Here is a 25653-nt window from a genome sequence, read left to right on the forward strand (position 1 = left end):
AAGCAGCGTCTTGGCAACTGGATCATATGTGTTTATGACGTTTGCAGTGACCCTTGCTTGTCAGGAGGTCACAACGTGATGACATGACCTCAAGACACTGCAATGGTCATAAATATGAACCAGTTTCCAAGCATATGGATTTTGATTGTATGACCATGGGGATGGTCGTGAATGTGAAAAACGGTCATAAGTAACTTTTTTCAGTGCCTTTGTAACTTCAAATCTGGGTCTTTAGTACCTTTTTTCAGGTCTGTTGTAATCCAACACTCGTTAAGTGGCCGGTTGCAAGTCAAATTCTGAAAATATAAGCATGATGTTGCTTACGATTAGCTTATATCAATGTATATGCTTCCATGATTGGTTCATGGCAATGTACGCTTTTCAAAATTGCATAAAAGGCAGGGTGTGTACTCTAAGCAGTAGTGTGCCCATTTTGGAATCTGCTTCTGGGTAACCTTTTATTTGCAAATAACACTGCAGTTGTTAATTGAACTATGCAGACACATGACAATGGCTATGCTGTTGTAAGTGTAAAAGCCAGTCATAAGTTACTTTTTTCAATGCTGTTGTAACTTTGAATGGTCACTAAACTAATGGTTGTAACTTGAAGACAGCTGTAACTGAAGTATGACTGTGTTTTCTGGAGACATCCGTGATGCTGGGAAAAGTGGAAGGAAAGAGAAGTGGAGGACTAACAAGATGGATGGTCTCAATGATAGCAGTGATATGTACCTCACTGAAAACCTGATGGACCAGTTTGGGGCATCATTATTTAGAACAGGGGTACCTCCAACCTTGGCAACGTTAAACTTGTAGAGACTTCAACTCCCAGAATTCCTCACCCAGCTTACCAGCCACAGGACAATTTAACAATAAAATTTAATTATTCAAAATAAATAAATATTTTAATTTTTGTCATTCACATTTAATTCAATCCCTCCTTTTGCATTCTTTAACAATTCTGTTCCACCATTTCTTTGATATTAGTGTAACTCTTGTCTCACAGTGAATTGTCCTGTGGCAAATTGGCCGTGGTGAGTTGGCTATAGTGAGCTGACCATGGCAAATAGACCCATGGAAACTCTCTTTCTTTTGGACTACCTGATTTTGGGAAAAGCTGCATTTTCTAGAATGCCTGTCCCACAATTTAAGGCACACATTTGGCTTGCAACTTTCAGGGAACCATCTTAGTTTTGCATTTTCCAAAGCTTTTAGCTATCTGAAAACACCATTCTCTTTTTATGTTTGCACAAACCTTAAACTTGCAATACACTTCTCTCCAAGAAGGCACTGAACACATTTGTTTGTTTTATTTAAATTTCTTACCCGCTTGATACAAAACAATCCAAAAGGCAAAGTAAATGTCAAAGTGCACAAGAGGGTTAAAATAACATAAAAGTACAATTAAGGTGCAAGCTCTGCAGATCAGGCAAAATTATGCATGTTACAATGACATGCACATAAAGCTGCATACAAACTTTAATATTTTTTAAAAAATCAAAAGTAAGGCAGAAAGTGAATATAGTGGAATTCAAATCTCAAAGCTGACAGAAATCACATCTGTTTCATCCCTTTCTTTCCTAATTCTGGGCAGACACTTTTAACATGAATAAAGTATTATGAAAATACTTATTGCCTTTCCTTAATTTCAGGAGAAATAAAATAATACTTTAAGCATGGCTGAAGATTTGGGGAGGGTTATAGGGGAGGAATCACATTGTTGGGTTAAAAAAGGTACATTTCTGGATAGTCCTTAAAAATTCTTATCAAGGACTTGCTCCAAATTTTGATTATATAGCAGGGATGTCTGCAAGGTGTGGTTAAAAAAAAAAAATCAAAATGGTGGCCAGATGGTATTGCAAATACATGAAGTGGATTTGTGACTCTGGCCACCATGCTTATTTTTTTAACCACATGCTGCAGACACCACTGTATTCTAGATCAGTGTTTCTCAATCTTGGCCACTTGAAGAAGTGTGGACTTTAACTCCCAGAATTCCTCAGCCAGCATGATCACATGGCTGGCTGGGGAATTCTGGGAGTTGAAGTCCACACCTCTTCAAGTGGCCAAGGTTGAGAACCATTATTCTAAATAATGTTAACACTCTTATCCCCCAGATGATATGATAGATATGGCATCAGACTGCACCAAGGAGGCCGCTGATATGAAAAGCATTGGTTGTTTTCACATTGTGCCATGTAACGTCCACCTGTGCTTCTTAAACCTGAAGAGTGACAATAGTGGCGATCAACATGGAGACTAGGCCAATATGGAGATAGATTTGTTGACGGGAATCAACAGAGTCGGGTATCAACAATTGCTGCTCCTGCAAATGGGCAATCACTTCCTTTTGGCGATTACTATAAGAAAGACAAAAAAACAGAAAGTCAGTCAAGCAAGTCTATGGAGAAGAGTTTGGGCTGAGTAAATGAAAGGATACAGGGCATCCTTGTATGGGGGAAAGGGTTCAAAAAAGTTTAAGATTGCATCCATACAACTGAAGCTCCACAGTGTGTGGAAAAGGGGAGAGGGACTTCTTTGACATTGCCCACAGATGCTCCTGAAAAGCTAACCTGATTTATAGAATAGTCCTCCTCACCTTTATTATTTTGTTGATCTGGATATTGATTAGGTAAATATTTGTAAAGTATCCAAAGCTGCTCTGGGTAGTGAAATGTGTGGTATATAAATTTAATAAATAATTAATTTAATAATAAATATATGTGAGGGCCATTTTTCAGTTCAGTAGTTACAGTATATGCATTAAATTAAATGAATTAGTTAATAAATTTATTTGTTTGCCACACATCTCACCTTAATTGCAGAACATAACTCAGACAGTACAATGCTGATTAAATCTTAAGTTGGATCTTTACATTCAAAACAGAATCCTACCCCCACCCCCAATCGTCATATTATCCATAAATTATAGGTAGACTTATGACCACAATGGAGCCTAAAATTTCTACTTGCTAACCAAGACAGTTGTTAACAGACAATTTGAGAGAAGAGAAGAACTTTATTGTCATTGTACAAGTACAATGAAACTATAGATGCACCCCAGCAACTGTTCGCAATACAATAAAACCAGAGCACTTAAAAATGGAGATAAGAAAAATAGAGTACCCACATCTCCATTTGCAATTTGAGAGTACAATATCTACAAATATACACAAAATATACATCCAACACTGACCGTGACGCTTTGCTGAGTGTAATACACAAGAGATGGATTGTACTGTAAATTGTTATTATACCTCTGAATGAGGTATTGCGATTTCACATCTTTTCACATAATAAGGTAGTGACTTTGTATTTATTTGCGGTTTGGATGGCCCAGGGAAAGAAACTATTTGTTAGTCTAGTGGTGTGGGATTTTATTGACCTAAAGCGCTGTCCAGACGGCAGCAGGTCAAAAAGATAATTGCCAGGGTGTGAGGGGTCTTCTATGATGGCCCTGATTCTGTTTTGGCAGCGGGACCTGGCTAAGTCTTCCAGGGAGGGCAGAGGGCAACCAATGATCTTTTGAGCTGTGTTTATCACCCTCTGTACAGTTTTGGGTTTTTTTGTTTTTTTTTTTTTTTTTTTTTTTTTTTTTTTTTTTTTGGTGGTTTTTTTTTTTTTTTTTTTTTTTTTTTTTTTTTTTTTTTTTTTTTTTTTTTTTTTTTTTTTTTTTTTTTTTTTGTTTTTGGGGGGAATGGGTTTTGTTTTTTTTTTTTGGGGGGGGTTTTTTTTGGGGGGGGGGGGGGGGGGGGGGGGGGGGGGGGGGGGGGGGGGGGGGGGGGGGGGGGGGGTTTTTTTTTTTTTTTTTTTGTGGTTTTTTTTTTTTTTTTTTTTTTTGTGGGTTGGTTTGTTTTTTTCGGGGGGGGGGGTGGGGGGGGGTTTTGGGGGGGTTTTGGTTTTTTGGGGGGGGGGGGGGGGGGGGGGTGGGGGGGTGGGGGGGGGGGGGGTGGTTTTTTTTTTTTTTTTTTTTTTTTTTGTTTTTTTGGGGGGTTTTTTTTTTTATTTTCTCCCTTTCCCCATGGGCTTTTTTTTTTTGTTGACCTTAAGATCACGGGACACTGAAACAGTCATAAATATGAGTCAATTGCCAAGTGTCCAAATTTTGATCATGTGACTATGGGGATGTTGCTTGTCGTAAGTATGAAACCTGGTCACTTTGTTCAGGGCCATTGTAACTCCAAAGAGTCACTAAGTGAATGGTTGTAAGTTGAGGACTATCTGTAGATGCAAAATTTACTTACATTAAATCCTGAAGCTTCTGAGTCCAACTTTTCAAGAGTGCAAGTTCATCTGCCAGACAGAGGGAGAAAAAAGCTGCTATAAAGAGCTATTATATACTATTATAGTTACTGTAATAAGAGCTACTGTAAAAAAAGAAGAGCTACCATAACCTACTAAGCAATTAAAAAAAAATTTCAACAAAAGATAAAATATAAAGAAACAAAAAGGGAATTAAAGAAAGAAAATATCAGAAAAATAACAAAATTAGGAGTTGAGAAGAGGGAAAACAGATCAGGAAATAAAAAAATAACTTCCAACTTTCTTCAGGACAGATTTAAACATAAAACAGTATTTTTATTATGAAGTTCTATTGATTTCCTACTATTAATTAGTGATTAATTAGATTCAAATATAAAGCAGTATTTCTATAATCATACAAAGTTCTAATCGCCAAGTCTCCAAATCAGACCAGTCCAGAGTTGTCTCGTATAAATTTAATAAACAAATAAAAGTTTCATTTCTTAAGGTTTCAAGCAAAATGTCCAAAAGTGGTTTCCAGGCAGAAACTAAGCTAGATAAGAAGCCCCAAATCAATTGACCACATATCAATTTTTTCCCCGCTACCATCCCAGAAAAGATTCAATCAAATCTGTCCCTCCCCATCTTCTAATCCTTGTTTTAGCAATTGCATGCATCATCCTGAAAAAGAGGCTTTCTGTGGGAAGAATGGAAATGTCTGTTTGCACGGCACACCTACTATCCTGCATTTTAAGTGAGCAAGTGATATCAATATTTCAATTAAAAAGATTTCCCCCATTATCTTGAGCATCTTGTTAGCATATGCTTAAACTATTGACCAATTCAAATTTGCAGTCTTACAAAATGGAATCTAGTGGAATCACAATGTTTCAGTCCAAACATCTGGACCATAAGGAACAGGATAGCATTCAGAAGCTGAAATCAATTTTTTTTCTCATAGTACAAAATATAGAATACCAGAGTTGGAAGGGACCTTGGAGATCTTCTGGTCCAACCCCGATTAGGCAGGAAACCCTACACCACTTCAGACAAATGGTTATCCAACATCTTTTTAAAAACTTCCAGCGTTGGAGCATTCACAACTTCTGGAGGCAAGTTGTTCCACTGATTAATTGTTCTGTCAGGAAATTTCTCCTTAGTTCTAAGTTGCTTCTCTCCTTGATTAGTTTCCACCCATTGCTTCTTGTCCTGCCCTCAGGAGCTTTGGAGAATAGCTTGACTCCCTCTTCTTTGTGGCAGCCCCTGAGATATTGGAACACTCCTCTCATGTCTCCCCTAGTCCTTTTCATTAGACTAGACATACCCAGTTCTAGTCCAACTGCCTACTCAAGCAGGAGAGCCTATAATATCGACAATCAGCTGGCTGGTGGGAGGCGTGCACAAACGTGTAGTGGATCTGTTCTGGGTGACAGCTCGCATGCTGGCAGAAATGGCTCTGCGTGCCATTTCCGACACGCATGTCATAGGTTCGCTGTCACGGCCCTATATCATTCCAGACAAATGGCTGTCCAATCTCTTCTTAAAAACCTCCATTCTTATCAACAGGGAGTTTTTTCTTCTTATAAAAAAGAAGTAGTAAAGATGCAGAAACTTTTTGGAATTCTCTCCAATAGCTCTGTTCTGGGTCATGTGACCAGAAGAGAGAGAGATTTAAGACTGGAATAGTACACAGGATATCTCCAACTTCTCAAGACTTGTGACTTGTGGACTTTAACTCCCAGAATTCCTCAGTCAACCATGCTTGTCAATTTGACAAGTTTGGAGACTCCTAAGCTACCATTCCCTTCTACTTTCATAGCGATGTATTGGGGCATCCCACCCACTCAAAAGCCCCTGGCTGGATCCAAACCTATTTTCTAACACAAACTTTCTTCTGCCAGTTCCTTCCTACTTTCCAAATTTGGTTCAGTTCTACTCAGTTTGGCAGAGCAATCATATTGATGGGCAAAGACCTTGATCACCTGTACAACCAGTCTCTTAGCAACCATTTGAAGTTATGACTGACCCCAAAAAAGAAACTTATGACCCAGATTCATATCACCCCGCTGTCTTGTGATCATACTTGAATACTTGGCAACCGGCTCACATTTATGGCCATTTGCAGCACCCTGCAGTTATCTGACTGTAATTTAAGATTTATTATTATTTTTTGGCTGGAAACTGGTTTACTCCTAATTTGCAGTAAAAAAAAACCCCACCTATTGAGGACAAAGGATTTGCTTAATGACTGTGGCATCTGATTAATGCTGGTGGCATTCTTTTAATGACCTCTGCAAAAAATGTGGTAAAATCAGGTAGGTCAAATGATGACCTGCTTAATGACAAGCAAAACTTACAACTGTAATTCAGGGCACAGTTACAGTCCTAAGTCAAGGACTCCCTATTTGTAATTTCATTCCACCATTGCATTGAGTTGGGAAGTATGAAAACAACCCCCCACCCAGCTCTTCTCACCTTCTAGAACTTTATTTTCTAATTCTTTCAGACGCAAGCGATTGTTTAGCTCAGTCACCTGGGAGGTCAGGTTGGATGCATTTGCTTCTAGCGTTCTCTGTAGCAGACAGAGGAGGAAAAAGAAATAAAAACACACAATCAGAGACCAGCCTGCCTCTTACAAGCAAGCTTCAAAGATGATCTACTAAGGAGGATGTTTTCTACATCTGTGTTGAGTGCAACCATGAATCACAGAGATTTTGACCAAATTCTATATGCCACTTTAGTGGCCCTTATGCCCAGATCAGGGCTGGGTTCTATACAAAAACTGAAAGAATTTTATTGAACTTCACAGTCTATTACAAAACAAAAGCAAAACCCAGCACTCCAAGATCAACATCAGTATATATATACTGCTCAAAAAAATAAAGGGAACACAAAAATAACACAACCTAGATCTGAATGAATGAAATATTCTTATTAAATACGTTGTTCATTACATAGTTGAATGTGCTGACAACAAAATCACACAAAAATTATCAATGGATATCAAATTTAGCAACCCATGGAGGTCTGGATTTGGAGTTACACTCAAAATTAAAGTGGAAAAAAACACTACAGGCTGATCCAACTTTGTTGTAATGTCCTTAAAACAAGACAAAATGAGGCTCAATAGTGTGTGTGGCCTCCACATGCCTGTATGACCTCCCTACAATGCCTGGGCATGCTCCTGATGAGGTGGCGGATGGTCTCCTGAGGGATCTCTTCCCACACCTGGACTAAAGCATCCCCCAACTCCTTGACAGCCTGTGGTGCAAGGTGGCATTGGTGGATGGAGCGAGACATGATGTCCCAGATGTGCTCAATTAGATTCAGGTCTGGGGAACGGGTGGGCCAGTCCATAGCATCAATGCCTTCATCTTGCAGGAACTACTGACACACTCCAGCCACATGAGGTCTAGCATTGTTGTGCATTAGGAGGAACCTAGGGCTAGCAGCATATGGTCTCACAAGGGGTCTGAGGATCTCATCTCGGTACCTAATGGCAGTCAGGCTACCTCTGGCGAGCACATGGAGGGCTGTGCGGACCCCTAAAGAAATGCCACCCCACACCATTACTGACCCACTGCCAAACCGGTCATGCTGGAGGATGTTGCAGGCAGCAGAACGTTCTCCATGACGTCTCCAGACCCTGTCACATCTGTCACATGTGCTCAGTGTGAACCTGCTTTCATCTGTGAAGAGCACAGGGCACCAGTGGCGAATTTGCCAATCTTGGTGTTCTCTGGCAAATGCCAAGTGTCCTGCATGGTGTTGGGCTATAAGCACAACCCCCACCGTGGACATTGGGCCCTCATACTACCCTCATGGAGTCTGTTTCTGACCGTTTTGAGCAGCCACATGCACATTTGTGGCCCGCTGGAGGTCATTTTGCAGGGCTCTGGCAGTGCTCCTCCTGTCCCTCCTTGCACAAAGGCAGAGGTAGCGGTCCTGATACTGGGTTGTTGCCCTCCTACGGCCTCATCTCCTGATGTACTGACCTGTCTCCTGGCAGTACCTCCATGCTCTGGACACTACGCTGACAGACACAGGAATCCTTCTTGCCACAGCTCACATTGATGTGCCATCCTGGATGAGCTGCACTACCTGAGCCACTTGTGTGGGTTGTAGACTCCGTCTCATGCTACCACCGATGGGAAGCAGTGAAAGCACCACCAGCATTCAAAAGTGACCAAACCATCAGCCAGAAAGCATAGGAACTGAGAAGTGGTCTGTGGTCACCACCTACAGAACCACTCCTTTATTGGGGATGTCTTGCTAACTGCCTATGCTTTCCACCTGTTGTCTATTCCATTTGCACAACAGCATGTGAAATTGATTGTCAGTGTTGGTACCTAAGTGGACAGTTTGATTTGGGGTGGGGGAGGGGGATAAGCCATTGACATCCCTGCCCCTTTTTTCCAAATTACCCACTAGGCAACACAGCCTTTACCTGAGCTACTGAATGAGACAGTTGTTCCAGGAATACTGGGGTTTTGTTACACCAGATGTAGATATCATTTTAAAATGTTATTCTGCATGCTTGGGAAGCGTCCAAAATAAGCATGGCGCCTCCCCCACCCTTCAATGTGAGTTCCTTTTATACATTTCTTGTAAAGCACATCTCCTCTCAGGGTGGGTTTTGTAGGGAAACAAAATTAAAAGAAAACAGTCATAAATTATTAGGTCTCTGATCATAGTAAAGTTAGAAGTTTTACTGTCTCTCTGCAAAAGTTAAATAGGAACCTGCAATTAACTTGTTCTCAGTTTATCTCCTTCCTACCAAAATTGTCAGTTTCTAACTCTAAGAAACCAGGTTTGGCTAGTGATTAATGCAACCAGGAGACTGAGAGTTCTAATCCTGCCTTAAACATAAAAGCCAGCTGGGTAACTTTGGGCCAATCATCAGAAGACTATGAGTTCTGGTCTCGCCTTAACTATGAAAGCCAATTGGGTGACCTTGGCCCAGTCACTCTCTTAGCCCAACTATCCCACAGAGTTGCTGAAAAGGGGAAAAGGGGAGAAAGAGGAGAGTATTTTTGCCAACTTGAATTGAATTTTCAATTTTGAATTGAAAAATAAAGATGGGATATAAATATCCCTGTTCAGTGAAAGGCAAAACCATCATGATTGTCTCTACATCTTCACAATCCAGCTACACATGGACCTGTAAGTTTCCTATTTCCTCCCCATGTGCTGGTACTCCTGACTCTTATCCAGGGCTCTCTGTAGAACCAATGGAAACTACACGGTTACACTATTTTAACTTACCTCCCTTTTCCAGTCTTCGCAAGATGAAACATTTCTATTTCATTTTTCCTCATAGAAACTACATATTCCATTATCCACCACCACTTTGTACTGCTAAATCGCAAGGCCCTCTTCTGCCTCTGTCTCCCCCACCCAAATTTGCTTAGCTGAGTTAATCAAAGCCGGGAAAACAGTGTTCCTGAAATATAAGCTATTATCATCAAGATAACAAAACGTCACAGTTTTTCTGTTTTGCCTTAGTGCCCTAATCCCTGTCCAAATTTCAACTATTTTGGTTAAGATTTTTAAAAAGTTTTGAATTGTTTGGATTTAGAGGTTTGGATGTTGGTTTTAGGGATTTGATAGAGGCAAAGTACACGAAAACTCAGTTTTAAAGAATTTTGCAGGATTATAAGATCATAGGAAGAAAAGTTGTGGACTTTGCTCTTGGTTTTGTGTCTATGAAAATGTCTTCGAAGATAATTGGAGTTTGGGATTTCAAAGTTCAAAGTATTGCAAGCAATAGCTAACATCCTCTCAGTGATTCCCAATACTTCCTAATACTTTATTGTTGTCGGAAGGAACACACGTCATTCATTCCTCTGCCCACCTCCAACTCTGGAGTTTTCCTGGGAAATAGAAACTAAAGGAAGCCATTCCTGGAGATGCTGTTCTGCCTCCCTCTGGTGTTTGATACATAAAAATGATCCAGTTCAAGTAGAGAATCAGGATTCAGCATGTTTATTGTCCAAACCGACCACTGTAGCCATGTAGCAACTGTAGGCAACAGTTGTCAGGGTTTCCACAATTTCCAATTTTTAAAATGTTTGGGAAACATTCCCAGTGGCAAAATAATTCGTGGTTAGATGGCACCTGATCAAAGATGCATTTCAGTTGCTTCCCATCTCATTTAAAAAGCTAACAAGCAAGGAAAGCCGCATTCTAACTTTCCCACAAAAGTCCTTATCAGCCGAAAAACTAGATTGCTTTGCATGCTTTGTCGAGAGTAAGAGCCCCCCAGCCCCCAGTAACCTTAACAAGGTTTACTTCTGAGTAACTGTGTAAAGAAATACTTCTGAGTAACCGTGTAAAGAAAAACACTTTTAAAACCGAGAGACCAAACTTTCCGACCTTGAGGATAAGTGGTGACAGCTGTATTCATTCAGAGGTGCAAGTTAATTAGCTGGGCGTATCATGACCTCAGGAGGAGTTTTGGAAAAAGAAACTGAATCCTGGCTTATGGTACAAAGAATAGACATAATGGGAGTGCAATTCGCTTTCTTAAATCCAATGTTCCTTTTGGGCTGCAGACGCCCGGGATCCGCTCCCTCCCCCGACTCACACCCGGTTCAATAGCAATCCGCTCCTACCGTGTGGTTTCGACAAGATTCCCAGCGCTTTGCGGTCACTTGGATGGTTTGGTTCGCTCTCTGCAAGGGGGACAACACGCCTCCATCCGGCCAGTCCTCCCCTTCTTGTTGAAATGCCAAGTGAGCTAGTCCGGCCGCTAAAATGAGGATGATCGCAAACTCGGCTGTGGCAAAAGCGGCCCACGCCTTCCAATTATCCCAGCGGAATCCGGGCTGGCCTCCTCCTTCCTCCGTGGCCATGGCTGGTGTGGGTGGCCGATCCCCGGCGGGTGCCCCTTCGCCCACCGCGGGACTGGAACGGAACCCTTCGGTCAAGAGGGGGGGAAAAAAACCAGATTAAAAAGCACTAGGGTTTGTTTGTTTTTTGAGGGGGTGGGGAGGTCATCCAAACAGCAGACCTTGAGGCTTGGGCTCAAAAGGGCACCGTGAGGCTATTCCGCCTTTCCATCCCGGTTGGGTTTTATTTCTGTCTTCTGAGAGGCAAGAGAGATAAGGCAGGTTACACCTTGACCCCAGGAACCCTCCCTCCCCCCTCTGCAATATTGGCAGGTTTGGTAGAATTACGACCAAAAAAAAAAAGCCCCAAGCACGGTCAATTGAAAATCCTGCTTTATAGGGGTGGCAAGCGGCGACAGGACCCGCCCCCCCCAAAAAACAGCTCTCAGCCTCTGAGATGGTCCGCAAAGAGCAGGAGAAGGGCGGCTCGTGGGCGCAAAAGGCTTCCCGGGGCGCGCCTGTAGAAGTGGACCTTGCTTGCCGTTCCCTTCCCAGAACCCCGGGTTTCCGCGCCCCCAGAACCTTCTCCTCCTCCTCCTCGGCGGAGACACACAAAAAGCCCAACCTAGCGCAGCGGAGAGGCGCTCCTGCCAATTTAAGCGCCCGCAGCTGCAACCACTCCTGGCTCTCCCGCCCACCTTGTACCTGAGCCTGAGCTCAGAGAGATTGAGATGGATTGGAGCCGCCCGCAATCGCTTCTGGGAAATGAAGTTCTGCCGAAGCTTTGGTCAGGGGTCCGCCTCCCGCGTCCCTTCCTCGCCTCCTATTGGTCTGTGCGGGTGTACTCCGGTTGTCAAGCCGGCTTGCCTTTCAGCGGCTGAGATCTGGCTAGGGTGGGACTTTCGGAAGTTTTTCCTTCGTTATCCAGAACCGCTTCTCGGGAAGTCGCTGTTGTGATTGGGTAATGGGCTGGGTGTTGTTCCCTAAAGGGGAAAAAAAAAACACTTTCTAGACGGGGTCTCCAACCTTAGCAACTTTAAGCCTGGAGGACTTCAACTCCCAGAATTCCCCATCCAGCTGTTCTCCTGTTCTAGACAATTTGGGATAATTTATCCAGGTGAGGGAAACGCTGGACTAAGCTGCAGTCCTTGGCTTATTCCACGCTGTTCCAGAACGGTGGGGTTTGTGAACCGGCAGTATGCTAAATTCATACTGTACAATTAAAGATAGTAAGGTGAGGTTGTGTATTTTGTGAGTCTGGGAATACACAGCCAAAGGAAAGCCTTTCTTTTCCCTTTCTAATGTGAATTACAATATAATAAGTTGTAATTTTCCTTAATATAGACCAGCATAAAGCTTATGAATGACATATTTTACAATTTATATAAGGTGTATTCTTTGTTCAAGCTACCTAGAGTTAGTGTTTTAAAGCCACGCTGCTGAATATCTGAAGCACTGCCATGTTTGCCCAATAGCAAACTTGGCTGGCTGGGGAATTTTTATTTATTGATTTGATTTGATTTGTCAATTGCTTACAAGACAATAGATATACTGTAGGTATAAACTGAAGTCCACAAGTCTTAAAGTTGCCAAGGTTGGACACACCCCTGCTCTAGGGCCCTCTCTGAGCAGTTTACAGTGTCAACCTATTGCCCCCAACAATCTGGGTCCTCATTTTACCCACTTCGGAAAGATGGAAGTCTGAGTCAACCTGAGTACTGTAGAAAATTAGCACCCACCCCTCCCCTAGAAGAATGAAATATTCTAGGAAATATTAAAAAGGCAGAATATTATATTTCCCTGGATGAGAAAAAGAGAAACGTGTTTTAAAGACAAAGCAGCTTCCTGCAGCTCCCTGCCCCCCCCCCTCAGCTCCATGGTGATGGGATTAAGATATGGCCTTCAGGAAATGATAGGATTACCCATCTCACCACACAAGGCACGTGGGAAGACTGCATCTGCCAGCACTCAGGTGAAGCCATGTGATCCAGACAAAGTCTACAAAGTTAGCTAAGACCCCCACCCCACCCTTGGGAGTCTGACAGCCAATGGGGTACATTTCTTACACAGGAACAGGAAACACTAAGGTGGGGCCCAACAGAGGGTATAAAGCCAAGGGATTTTCAGCATCTCTTCCCTTTTCACCCAGGAGTTTCAAGGCATGTGGCCCTGTCCACCATTAAACCTTCCTTCGAAGCAACTTCCATGAATCCAGTGTCTTTTTCCTCACTTGGAACTGAACCCAGAAGGGTATTTCTTCCAACAGTACCGAGTCAGTACTGCATTTTAACCACTGCACCACCACGGTCCAAATCATGAACTCTGCCAGGCAATGACACGCAAAGCTTCTGGCTTTGAGATATGTACCAGGTACTGCATTGTACAGATAAACAAGAAACGTGATAAGGGAATACCAAAGAAATGAAGGGGCTGAGGGCTTAGCAAGTTTTGGTGACAGCAAAGGCCAAATAAGTTTATTTTAAACATTTAGGTGTGATAGGCGGACTGTTAGCATGTGACTGACCTGGGCCTATCAACTGCGCCTGAGAAGGTGGACAAGCGGCCAGAGATAGGTTAGGAATGTATAAAATATGCTGACATCTGTAACCGGTGTGGTCTCGCTTGCATGCTTGGAGATCCATCAGTTTTTGCAGAAGTTCTAATAAAACACTTTGTTATTTCCAACAATTCAAGTGTGAGCTTCATTTCTCACATTAACCATTTCCCATGGTTTATATTTCCCCTCAGATTCTTTCTCCTACATTTCTTTTTTGCAGACCGAGTTCAAGCATAGTGACAAAACTATGGCTTACTGTACAAAACACAATTGGATTCACACAGCAGAGGATACCATAATGGATGGGATGCAGTCTATTAAATGGCTCATGCGATTATTTCTGTGATATTAATTTATTTCATTCTTTTTTTTAGTTTTTATTGTTTTAAATGTGGTTTTATATTCTGTAAGCTACCTCGAGTCGCCATGGGCAAATAGGCGGCAATATAAATTCAATAAATAAATAAAATAAATAATGATTCACAATGGCAAGAGTTTACTCTGTATATTACATAGGCTGGTGTGATATTTCAATTGGTACAAATCTAAGCAGCCTCCACCCAATTGTGCACCTTTTAAAATATTTTAAAGTCTTACTAAGAATATAAAATAACACATAATAATTAAAAGAAAAAGTGCAGAAAAGGGGTAAAGGAATAGAATGAAAGCTCCCAATTTCCTTTGCAGCAAATACAAAATTACAATATTACTGTATGTCTTACTCTGTGATTCCAGAAAAGGCTATTTTTTCTATTACCCATTTTTCTCTAATCCTGAAAACCACAAATCTTAAGTGCGTTTTTTCTACTTCATGAAAAAAGTCTATAAGAGGTATCTAGTCAGCCATAAATATAGATACTCTTTTTTTCTAAAATGCAATAATGTATCTCAAATTTCATTCTAATGACATAGCACTTAGACTTATATAACATAGCACATAGCAATAGCACTTAGACTTATATAACACTTTGCAGACCTTTACTGCCCACTCTAAGTGGTTTACAGAGTCAACCTATTGCCCCCAACAAGCTGGGTCCTCATTTTACCCACCTCGGAAGGATGGAAGGCTGAGTCAACCTGGAGCCTGGTGAGATTTGAATTGCCACATTGCAGGCAGCCAGCAGTCAGGCAGAAGTAGCCTGCAGTACTGTATTCTAACCACTGTGCCACCATGGCTCATAACATACAGTACAAACTCTCTCAAAATGATCGTTAACAGCATTACACCCATTCCATGCCATACTTTACCTCCAGCATGTACATCCCTTATTTTCATGGCCCAAATATTCTTCAAAAGGTTTTAACAATTTCCTAAATGTCAGGAGTAAAGATGCTATTCTTGGATCCAGGGTTAGGAAGTTCTCATGGCAGGGAGGCTATGTTGAAAATGCCTGGTGCAATGTCCCTCCCTGTCCTATTTTCTGGAGACAGAGCACATGCTCTGCAGATCTGTCTAGGGCCACCAGATATCTGAATAGGCAAAGCACGACGTGGCTCATTGGAAAAGAGGACAAATGGGGGAGGGGGAAGGAGGACACACTATTCATTATTTGTATTTACATTCACTGGAGAGGAAGGGATTACAAGAGAGTAAACAAGCACACCATAGGGAACACACTGGGGAACAAAACCTGCTAGCAGGACCTGTTGGCCTAGGGCAAGACTGTCAGACTTCTGGCCCGTGGGCTGGATGTGTCACACACTTGGCCATGCCCACACCTGGTTTAGCATCACATGACGCCGCCATGACGATGTGAATTTGACACCCCTGGCCTAAGGTGTTGGAGTGGGTTGGGAGGTAAAGGCTTCAGTGTGCAATTAATTAAGGTCAATTTCAGGTGGTGCTTATTAACTTAATGTCAGCCTTCAAGATTTTCTTCCTTTGCTTTGCATCTTTCGGCTGTCATAAGTAATGGGGGAGGAGGGGGACATGGTTACGGGAGCGAGCTGGAAGTGTTACAAAACAGAACTATAAGTTTGGGGGAGAAGGTTCTTGCCATAGGCTTCTATCCTATGGTATGTGCAGCCGCAACTCTTTATCAAAATACGAGGGCTATCCACAAAATAGATTATGTTTTGCGATAGAAAAAAAACAAAGTGTAGGGAACAAAATTTATTATATACACTTGAAAGTGACACTTAAATACTACTTTTCAACATATTCACCAAACAAATTGAGGCACTTATCATAGTGGTGAACAAGCTTTGTAATTCCATTGTCATAAAATTCAGCCGCCTGAGATTTGAGCCAGTCAGTCACGCACGCCCGCAGTTCCGCGTTGTCGTCAAAGCGCTGTGTTCCAAGCCAGGTCTTCATCCTTGGAAACAAGTGGTAGTCGCTTGGTGCAGTCCGCTGTTCATCATGAACATTAGTTCGGCCATTTTTAAACTTAATGCACCATTGGCGCACTCCACCTTCAGTGATTATGTTGTCCCCGTACACTTCACACAGTTGCCGAAAAATTTCAATCGGTTTATGGTTTTTTGCCAACAAAAACCTTATCACTGATCGCACCTCACAACTCGCGGGATTTTCAATTGCAGCACACATTTCAAACGTTTGCTGTGAAATAACGGGCAACGATACGAACCTCCCACTAGCACGACTAGATGCAGACTGAGCGGCAGATGCACAGACCAAAGATGGCTGCGCTAGCTCTGCCCCTTCTTGCTACAGACGAAAACGTAATCTATTTTGTGGATAGCCCTTGTATGTCAAGGTCAACGGACAGAGGCCTCATCACCACCTGGAGATGCCCACATGATGCTGTACACAACTTTTAATTGGATGAGCCAATTGAACTATTGGGGGTGGGAACGTTGCCATCATTTTGTATATGTGATTTACATGCTCATTTTCTCAGATTCAGGGTTCTTTTGTTGCTACCACTTGACTTCCAGTAAAAGATACCTTTTCTCTAATTAATGGAGTCTTAAGTATTTCTTTCTTGGATTTTGAATGGAGCACCATCTGACACTTACCCTGGGAAAAGATGCTCAGTTGGATATTAAAACAGGGTTTCTCAACCTGGATTCCAAGGTACCCTCGGTTTCTGTGAGATGTCACTACGAGTTCCTTGGGAGATCTTGATTTATTTTAAAAAAGCAGAGACCATTTTGGAAATCAGCAATGGAGTTGAAGTCCCCTACTATGCAAATATTTCTTTTTTGCAATTCAACCAATTTTCCATATAGGTGTTTAAAAAACTCTTTTTGGTCTCCATTTGGGGCATATATTACTACTAAAAGAATTGGAATATCATTAATCCAGATTAATGCCGGGAAGAATAAAAAGGGGAAGAGAGAGCTCCCCAAGATTTGTAGGGAAATTATGAAAGAGCTAAATCTGACAGATATATGGAGAAGATTACATCCTGAAAAAAGACAATTTACATTTTATTCAAATCCCCACCAAACATGGACACGGATCGATATGGCATGGATGAGTGGGGAAATAGCAAACGAGACAAAAGAAGTGGAAATTTTGCCTAATGAATGGGCAGACCATAATCCAATACAGGTAATATGGAAGGGCAGGGTAAAACCAAAGAAAAGATGGACCTTAAACACTCAATTAATAAGAGAGAAAGAATACATTAATAAATTAAAGGAGGAATTGAATTTTTTTATTAAAGAAAATGATAATGGAGAAACCACGTAAACAAAATGTCTGGGATACAATGAAGGCGGTTATAAGAGGCACAACAATCTCTTTATAACGCCAAGAGAAACAAGGAAAAATATTCCCAACAAAACAAATTACAACAAAGAATTAAGGAGCTAGAAACCCTTCTACAAAATAACCCAAAAGAACCCAAACTGCAAAAATCAGATAAGTATAGCCAAACACAAACTGAATTTAATTGATCAAGAGAAAATGACTATGAATTTGAACTTAACCAGACAAATCTATTTTGAACATGCCAACAAGCCAGGAAGATGGCTATCTTATAAATTGGAAAAAAAAGAAAGAGAAGAGATTGATATACCAGTTAATAGATAGCAAAGGAGATACATACCAGGAAATAGAACAGAAAAAAGAAATCATTCATAAATACTTTGAAGATTTATACAAAAGAGAGGATGTCAGTGAAGATAGAATAAGGAATTATCTAGATGAAGTAAAGGATAAGGCAATTGGGGAAGAAATGGCTGAACTATTAAATAAAGACATTACTAAATCGGAATTGAAATCAGCAATAGAGAGCCAGAAAAATAATAAAACCCCGGGCCCAGACGGGATCCCAGGGGAGCTGTACAAAGCAATAGCAGATCAAATTGGACCACTTATGGTGGAAGTCTTTAATGACGTTTTACTGGCAGCCAGGATGCCGGACTCATGGAGGGGGGCGTTGATCTCGCTGATCCCGAAGGAGGATACAGATCCCAAAATAATTACAGGCCGATTTCACTTTTAAATACTGATTACAAAATATTCACACTTATTATAGCAAACAGGTTAAAAAGGATCTTAAATTTGTATATACATGTAGACCAAAACGGATTTCTCCCAACTAGGCAAATAAAGAACAATTTAAGAATAGTATTAGACGTACTAGAATTTTACGAAGCTCACCCCGAGAAACAAGTAGCACTTATGTTCCTAGACGCAGAGAAAGCTTTTGACAATCTAAATTGGCAATTTTTAATTCAAAAAATTTATAATTTGAATTTGGGCACCAAATTTGAAAATATCATAACAACTATATATGATACACAACAAGCTAATATAATAGTGAATGGGGAATGCACCCGCCCAATAAAGATAGAAAAAGGAGTGAGACAGGGTTGCCCACTCTCTCCCCTGCTCTTCATATTAGCATTAGAGACATTATTAACACGAATTAGGCGGAATTCAGACATAAAGGGATTAACAGTTAAGAAAGAGGAATATAAATTGCAAGCATTTGCGGACGACATGATTTTCTTTCATTGAAGAACCAAAAGACAGGGGACCAAAATTGATGAGTGAATTAGAGAATTTGGAGCAGTAGCTGGACTTAAAATAAACAAAAAAACAACAACACCAAATTAATGACCAAAAACCTAACAGAAAAACAGAAAATAGAACTAGAAGAAATAATGCATATACAAGTGACAAAGAAAGTGAAATACTTAGGAATTTGGCTAACCCCACACTGTAAGACACTTAAAGAAAACAATTATGATAAACTGATACACCAGGTAAAGAAAGATTTAGAATCGTGGGGAAACTTCAAATTTCACTACTAGGCTGAATTGCTACTATTAAAATGAACATTCTCCCTAAATTCTTGTACCTATTCCAAATGATCCCAATTAAATTACATAAAAAGTTTTTTGAAGAACTCAATAGAATAACCCTGAAATTTATTTGGCAAGGGAAAAAACCCAGAATAAATGTAAAAGCAATGCAGGATATGAAGAGCAGGGGAGGTTAGCATTTCCAAACTGGGAGTTATACCATATGGCCACCTCGTTAGTTTGGTTGAAGGATTGGGTGAATTTAACCAATAAAAGAATACTATTTCTAGAAGGCCACGATTTACAAAGGGGGTGGCACGCTTTTCTATGGGCCGTAGGGAAAACCAGTCAAAAATATTTCCATAGACATTTAATTAGAGACGCACTATTAACAATTTGGAGGAAAATAAGGAAAAAACATTATACAAAAGTACCAGTATGGATTTCAACAATGGAGGCAATGATTCACCCAAACAATTTGGAGCTTACCAAAATGATTAAATACAAAGACTTATTAGACCCACAAGGAAATTTGAAACCGAGGCTGGATCTTCAGGAGCAAGGACATAAAATTGATCAATGGGTTTACCTTCAGATTCAAAGCAGATATAAACAAGACAAAAAAGAATTCGGAATTAATAACAAACTGCAACAGTTAGATAAAATTTTATTAGGATCAAATAAAAAAAACAACAAAATTTTATAACTACTTATTAGAAACAGAACTAGAAGAAGAAATTGTAAAAGGAAATATGATTGCTTGGAGTAAGAACGTAGGGCGCAGCATCACATTAGCGGAATGGGAGAAAGTTTGGGGCAGAAACAATAAGATTACCAAATCGGCAGCATACAAGGAAAATCTTTATAAAATGTTTTATAGATGGCATCTCCCCCCTTCGAGGTTAGCGAAGATGCACCCCAACATGAGTCCGCATTGCTGGAAGTGTAGGAAAAAAGAAGGAACCTTTTTCCATATGTGGTGGTCTTGTGCAGAAACCCAAAAGTATTGGAAGAAAATCAAAACTTGGTTGGAAGAAATCACCAAAGAGCAGATCGAATACAAACCAGAGTCCTTCCTACTAGGGATTTTTGATAAGCAAATTTCCAAAAAAGCCAAATACATAACAATACACATTTTAACAGCAGCCAGATTAGCTTTCGCTCAACACTGGAAACAACATCAAATTCCATCAGAAGAAATGATTATTGAAAAAATCTCAAAATGCGCAGAAATGGATAAATTGACTTTGGCGCTAAAAACAAAGACACTTCACTATACTACGATAGTTGGAATTATTGGTATAATTGGATTGACCAAAGATAAATTATATATCATAAGGCATAAAAGAAAAGTATCAACCCATAATAACGAGGTAGCGATATAAGTTCAAAACAGGTGTGGTTATATGACACAAGTTAAGGTTATGAAAACAAAAGAAGATCTTGCAAACTGTTAAAATAAGAATACTTTTTATCTTGTAACCTCTTTCTTTCTTTTTCCCCCCTTTCTTTTTCTTTCTTTTCTCAAAATTCTTTCCCTCTCTTCCTCTTCTCTCTTCTTTCTTTTTCTTTCTTTTGCTTATTTGTGTATGTATTGTGACTGGTTTTAATTGTAAAAATTAATAAACTATATTTATAAAAAAAAAAAAAGCAGAGACCAAACAAAAACCCTCCAACTCTGGGTTTCCCCATTAGAGTGTGCAAGAATGTGCATACATGGGGAGTGGGGGCAGGGGCCGTTCACATGCAAGCAGGGAGGTAAGCAAAATCCAGGCTGAGGTGTGAGGAGTTATTGGAGCTGAGCTGAAGAGTGAGGGAGGAGGAGAGGAGAGAAGAAGAGAGAGGAACAACAGTCGGTAAGACTGCACATGCAAGGGAGAGACACCAATGCCACCAGAGCCTCCAAACCTGCCTGCCAGCTTTGCATGCCAGCCTTCTGCTGGTGCAGTGGCCTGGAAGGCTCCATCTCAGGGCAGGTGCAAGAGAACTGGGGCTGGGCTGGCCCAGCCCAGGAAGCCATCCAGAGAGTCTGGGAGTAGGGAAAAGGAGGCAGAGGCAAGGAAAAAGTTTCTTTATCTTTAGTTTAAGAATGCTGTTAATGCCTCCTATGCAATGAACATGAAAATTTGGTGACTTCTGGCTTATGCCTGAATATGCAGAGAGATTCCCCAAGTCTTGAAAGGGTTCTTCTAGGCTCAAAAGATTGAGAACGGCTGTTCTTAAATGCCAGACTCTATTCAATTTTAAGGCTAGGACTACCGGACGGAGGATATGAAGAGAAAAAGGAGGACCTGTCCTCTTTTCAGTTGGTAACCATCAGTGGTGGGATTCAAATTTTTTTTACTACCAGTTGGGTGGGCGTGGCTTGGTGGGCGTGGCAGGGGAAGGAGACTTGTAAAATCTCCAGTCAGAGGTGGGGATTTGCCGGTTCTCCAAACCAGTGGTCGCCAACCAGTGGGCTGGGAACCACTGGTGGTCCGCGAGAAAATTTTGGTGGTCCACAGAGAAATGTCATCCCCAATCCAGGCTGCGTGGGAACACAAGGCTGCACCACCCACATGGCCCGCAGGAACACAAGGCTTGTGTCGCTTGCATTGCAAACAACATGAGGTTGTGAGGGGAGGCAGGAAAGGGAGGAGGGGGGGAACTTGCCCCGCTTGCCCCACGTGCCTGGCGTGGCCACCGGGCTGCTTTCTGCTTCTTTCTTCTGCTTTTGGCTGCATGCAAGGAAAGCAGCAAAAGTCTTTCTTTCTCTCCCCCAACCTCCGCCAGAAACGAGTCTTTGGGACCCTGCAAGGCCTCCTGCTCCAAGAGGCTGCGCCATTCTGGCAGAGTTTGAGGGAGAGAAAGACTTCTGCTGCTTCTGCTGCTTTCCTTACATGAAGCCAAAAGTCTCTCTCCAACCCTCCCCAAGAACAGAAGTGGAGATGGTATCCTGCGATCCCAAATAAAGAATGATCGCTTGGTAGGAAAACGGGGTGGGGAATTTTCCTGCAGCCTTTTTGGGGGATTTTCCCAGGGTCTCTGGTCCGTGGGATTTAAAATTATGAGTTTGGTGGTCCCTGAGGTCCAAAAGGTTGGTGACCCCTGTTCCAAACTACTCAAAATTTCCGCTACCGGCTGTCCAGAACTGGTCAAAACCCGCTGGATACCACTTCTGGTAACCATATAGATCTACCTTGAAGCTGGAGCAGCAATTGACCAATAGCCAAGTTCCATAAGGCAGGGAGGCTATAAAAATGATAATCTTTCCATCTTAAAAAGTACATTGTTTTAAATGCTGCTAATTGTTTCAGGGTTAGTACTTGTTTACTGGATTCTGGGCTCCCTTGATTGGATTGTTTTGTAATTATTTCTTGCTGATTTTTTTCTTTCTTTCATCCTTACAGATTGGAAAAGGCAAATAAGAACAACAATCAGTCACAACAACTCAGTACTAGCAAACAAACCATCAACAGCGTAGCTCCTGAAGTATTGGTATTGTATGGCTATTTCAAGTAGTCCTGGTTTATTGATATATTATATCAATTTGTATAGCTGCCTAGCTCAACTACCGTATTTATCGGCGTATAACACGCACTTTTTTCCCCTGAAAATAGGGGCAAATGATGTATGCGTGTTATACGCCGATATAATGTTAAGAAGCCTTCGGTGAATGCTGCTGGGATCGGGGATCAAGGACACAAATGAAAGAAGGGGAGGGAGGAAGCAACCGAAGCCTGTCCTTCTCTCTGGGTCAGCTCTCTCAGTCGCTCTCTCGCTCCTCCACCAGCACAGGAAGAAACTGCTTCAAAGAAGCGGTGGGGGCTTTTCCTGTCGCCGCAGCTTCCCTGAAGCGCCCGTTTCTCCCCACCCCGCCCGCCCGCCCGCCTGCCCGCCCGCCCGCAGTGCTCCGTTCTGCCTGCCTGCCTCCTTCGTTAATGGTTGAATCGGAACAGCTTCGGCTGAGTAAAAGAGGCGAATAGTTATTATTCTCAGCCGAAGCTGCTCCCAAACAACCAGAAACTAAGGCAGGCAGGCAGGCAGGCAGAATGGGACACTGTGGATTGAAGCGCGTGCGTGGGGTGGGAGTGGGGGTGAAATTTCCCTCTTAAAATGAAGATGCGTGTTATACGCCTGTGCGTGTTATACGCCGATAAATACGGTATATGACTTTGGACAGCTCACAATTGCTAAAACACAACCCCAAACAATAAATAAAATACATTGAAAGAGCATTATAAAACATAAATGCCATATTAAATATATTAAAACCATATAATGCAATCAGCAGCCAAAATACAGAATATTCAGCTATATTTAATGCAGCCATTGAGCAGATTCTTTTTTTTATTAATTTTTTTTATTTTTTATATACAATAAATCCATTCCATTTCAACCGTGTGTCAACCAGATACATATAATACAGTTTATGATTAATACTTTCCTTATCAATATAACAATAATCACATTTTCACATGTCATATCCAATATATCTATTTTTAACAATGTTCTCTTATTGCTTCATGTATTCATCTAATCCATTTTTGTTTATTTTCTGACCATTGATAAAATAAGTCCCATACCATGTAATATTCAGATTCTTCTTTTTCTTTAATTACCAATGTTAATCTATTCATTTCTGCACGTTCAAATATTTTCTCAATTACTTTTCCCTCTATCGGTATCTTGTCGCTTTTCCAATTCTGAGCAAATACAATTCTAGCTGCTGTTAATACATGTATGATTAAATATGTTTTTTCTTTACTGTAACCTTCAGGTACCATTTCTAATAAAAATATTTCAGGTTTCAAATCTATATGTTGTTTAATCATTTTTTCCAACTATGTGTGTATTTTTTTAATAAAATTTTTATTAATTTTCAATAAACAAACATACACGAACAAAACACAAAACATGAAAACATAAAACTTCTGTTTGGAAAGCAGCTTAGTCCCAGGTTACATCTTTTTGTACAGACATAAATCAAATTCATGCTCACTTTATATACCATTTCATATCTTATTTACCATTCTACATTTTCTGTATAGCTTCTCCCCTCTTTTCACTCTCTTAATTCTATTTTATTTATTTCATCTCAATTTAAATCATTATGCTTGTATCTTTTGTCTGTTCTATTTCAATTATCTATTATCTTTTCTCATTAACACAAAATTTCTCCTGTAATCACTAATTGAAGTATGACGCCTTTATAGCTTTCCCCTAAATTTAACACTTAAAATAATATATAATTTTCATTCTGATTCTGCTTAGTACATTCTAAAGCTACGTACTATATTTTAAAATAGGAAAATAATAAGTTTATAATATAATTAAAACAATAAGCCATAGCAAATTTAACTCTATCATTAAGTCTTAAGCATTTTACACATTCCTTTTAATATTTTATCCCATTTTATAATCATATAATGTTCCAGTTTTCTAACATTATTTCAAATACAAATACAATACAGTCTTATGTACTTTTGCAGAATCTCTTTTTTAATTATATTTTTACCCATTGTCTCTGAATAAATCCTGTTTCTTTACATCTTGTTTCAAACCTTTGTAACTTATCTTCCCTTTTTCCCTTCCTTTCTTCTCCAATCTAGCCTTTTTACCCCCCACCCCCCGTCTCTTGATCTCCACCCTCTTAATCTCCACACCCTTCTGTATTCCTCTTTTCTGTTGCTTTCTGACATTGTATCGATTTTTCTCCTTATTCTTCCCTTTTTTGGTTGTTTTTTTAAGTCTTAAATTCTCCATTCTCTTTCCCCTCTTTCCCTTTTCTTCCCCAGCTAAAGTTGTTTGTTCATTAAAGATGGCTTCTTCTTCTTCATCCCAGCCTTCTTGTTCTTGTAATTTCTGATAGGTAGAAATCGCCATTTCTAAAAAGTGAAAAACAGATCCAGAAGAGCCCTTCCCTTCTTATTCCTCTTCTTTTAGCTTTTTAAATTCCATTTTCAGCTCATCAACAAGTAATGCCATTGTGAAAAAGTTTTTTAAACAATGCAAATGTTTTTAGTCTTTCAAATAATAATTTCCAAAGGTCCCAAAGTCACCAAGCAATCTAATACACAAACTGTTCCATTTAGCACTTTCTTCTTTTTATACTTTCTCTTCCTGGGGTACAGTTCAATTGCAAAGTTCCAAAATATATCTTTTAGAAGTCTTGTTACAATTTAACTCTAGTCTTATAAGTTCCAAGCAGCCTCCTCCAGCAAAATCTTAATATTAATTCTTTTCCTCTCCCTTCCCACTTATAGCAAAAAAAAATTTTTTTCCCAATGTTCAGAAATCTTTAATGTCCCCTTGGCTTTAACTTTCAAGTTTAATTACCTGCTGGTGCCAAAATGGGTTTTTCCGATTTCCATCTGCTATCACTGTAAGGAAGGAGAGTGAGAAAAAAAACTTTCCCTTTTTACTTTCATCCGCCGCTTTTTCCGATCTTCTTTGGGAATGATGTATCTTTAATGAAATTAAAATTCCAGGGTTTTTAAATGTTACTTATTATCCCGGTCAGCCAAAAACTTTCACTTTCTCTGCTTCCTCCTGCACATTCTTATCTGGATGAAAGGTTCTTTGTGGCGGCCATTGCTGACCGCCACTCCACCGCTTTCAGAAAAGGGAGTTAAGCCAGCTGAGGAGGGGGGTTGCGATTCCCCCGGACCCCTGCTGGATCTCCCCTATTTCAGTTACCTCTACGGGGTAACTATTAGCTCCCAAATCTGGCTGGATTGGGGGCACTCCAGCGGCGAGCGCAGTAGAAACCGCGCACGATCACGAATTTCTGCCACCGCCGAAGCTTTGCAAACCGGAAGT

The 25653-nt window shown here is 40.7% G+C and overlaps 1 protein-coding gene and 1 long non-coding RNA gene across 2 annotated transcripts; one reads left to right on the forward strand and one right to left on the reverse strand.

Annotated features, from left to right (window-relative positions):
* Positions 1-1295: 1295 nt before the first annotated feature.
* On the reverse strand, positions 1296-11726 carry LOC148133517 (uncharacterized). Its single transcript, XM_087952573.1, has 6 exons — positions 11605-11726; positions 11255-11329; positions 10857-11161; positions 6718-6814; positions 4245-4293; positions 1296-2360 (listed from the first exon to the last, which is right to left on the reverse strand). Exons 3-6 carry the CDS (start codon positions 11094-11096, stop codon positions 2219-2221), a joined length of 528 nt encoding a protein of 175 aa, XP_087808699.1. The 5' UTR covers positions 11097-11161; positions 11255-11329; positions 11605-11726; the 3' UTR covers positions 1296-2218.
* A 1410-nt stretch (positions 11727-13136) lies between these two features.
* LOC148133518 (uncharacterized) lies at positions 13137-13966 on the forward strand. Its single transcript, XR_015747426.1, has 2 exons — positions 13137-13442; positions 13850-13966. It is a non-coding gene; the product is annotated as an uncharacterized LOC148133518 (long non-coding RNA).
* The last annotated feature ends 11687 nt before the right edge of the window (positions 13967-25653 follow it).

This window comes from Notechis scutatus, chromosome 1, assembly GCF_049901735.1.
Source record: "Notechis scutatus isolate UNSWTSFEM ecotype Mainland chromosome 1, rNotScu1.2, whole genome shotgun sequence".
Classification (NCBI taxonomy): Eukaryota; Metazoa; Chordata; class Lepidosauria; order Squamata; family Elapidae; genus Notechis; species Notechis scutatus.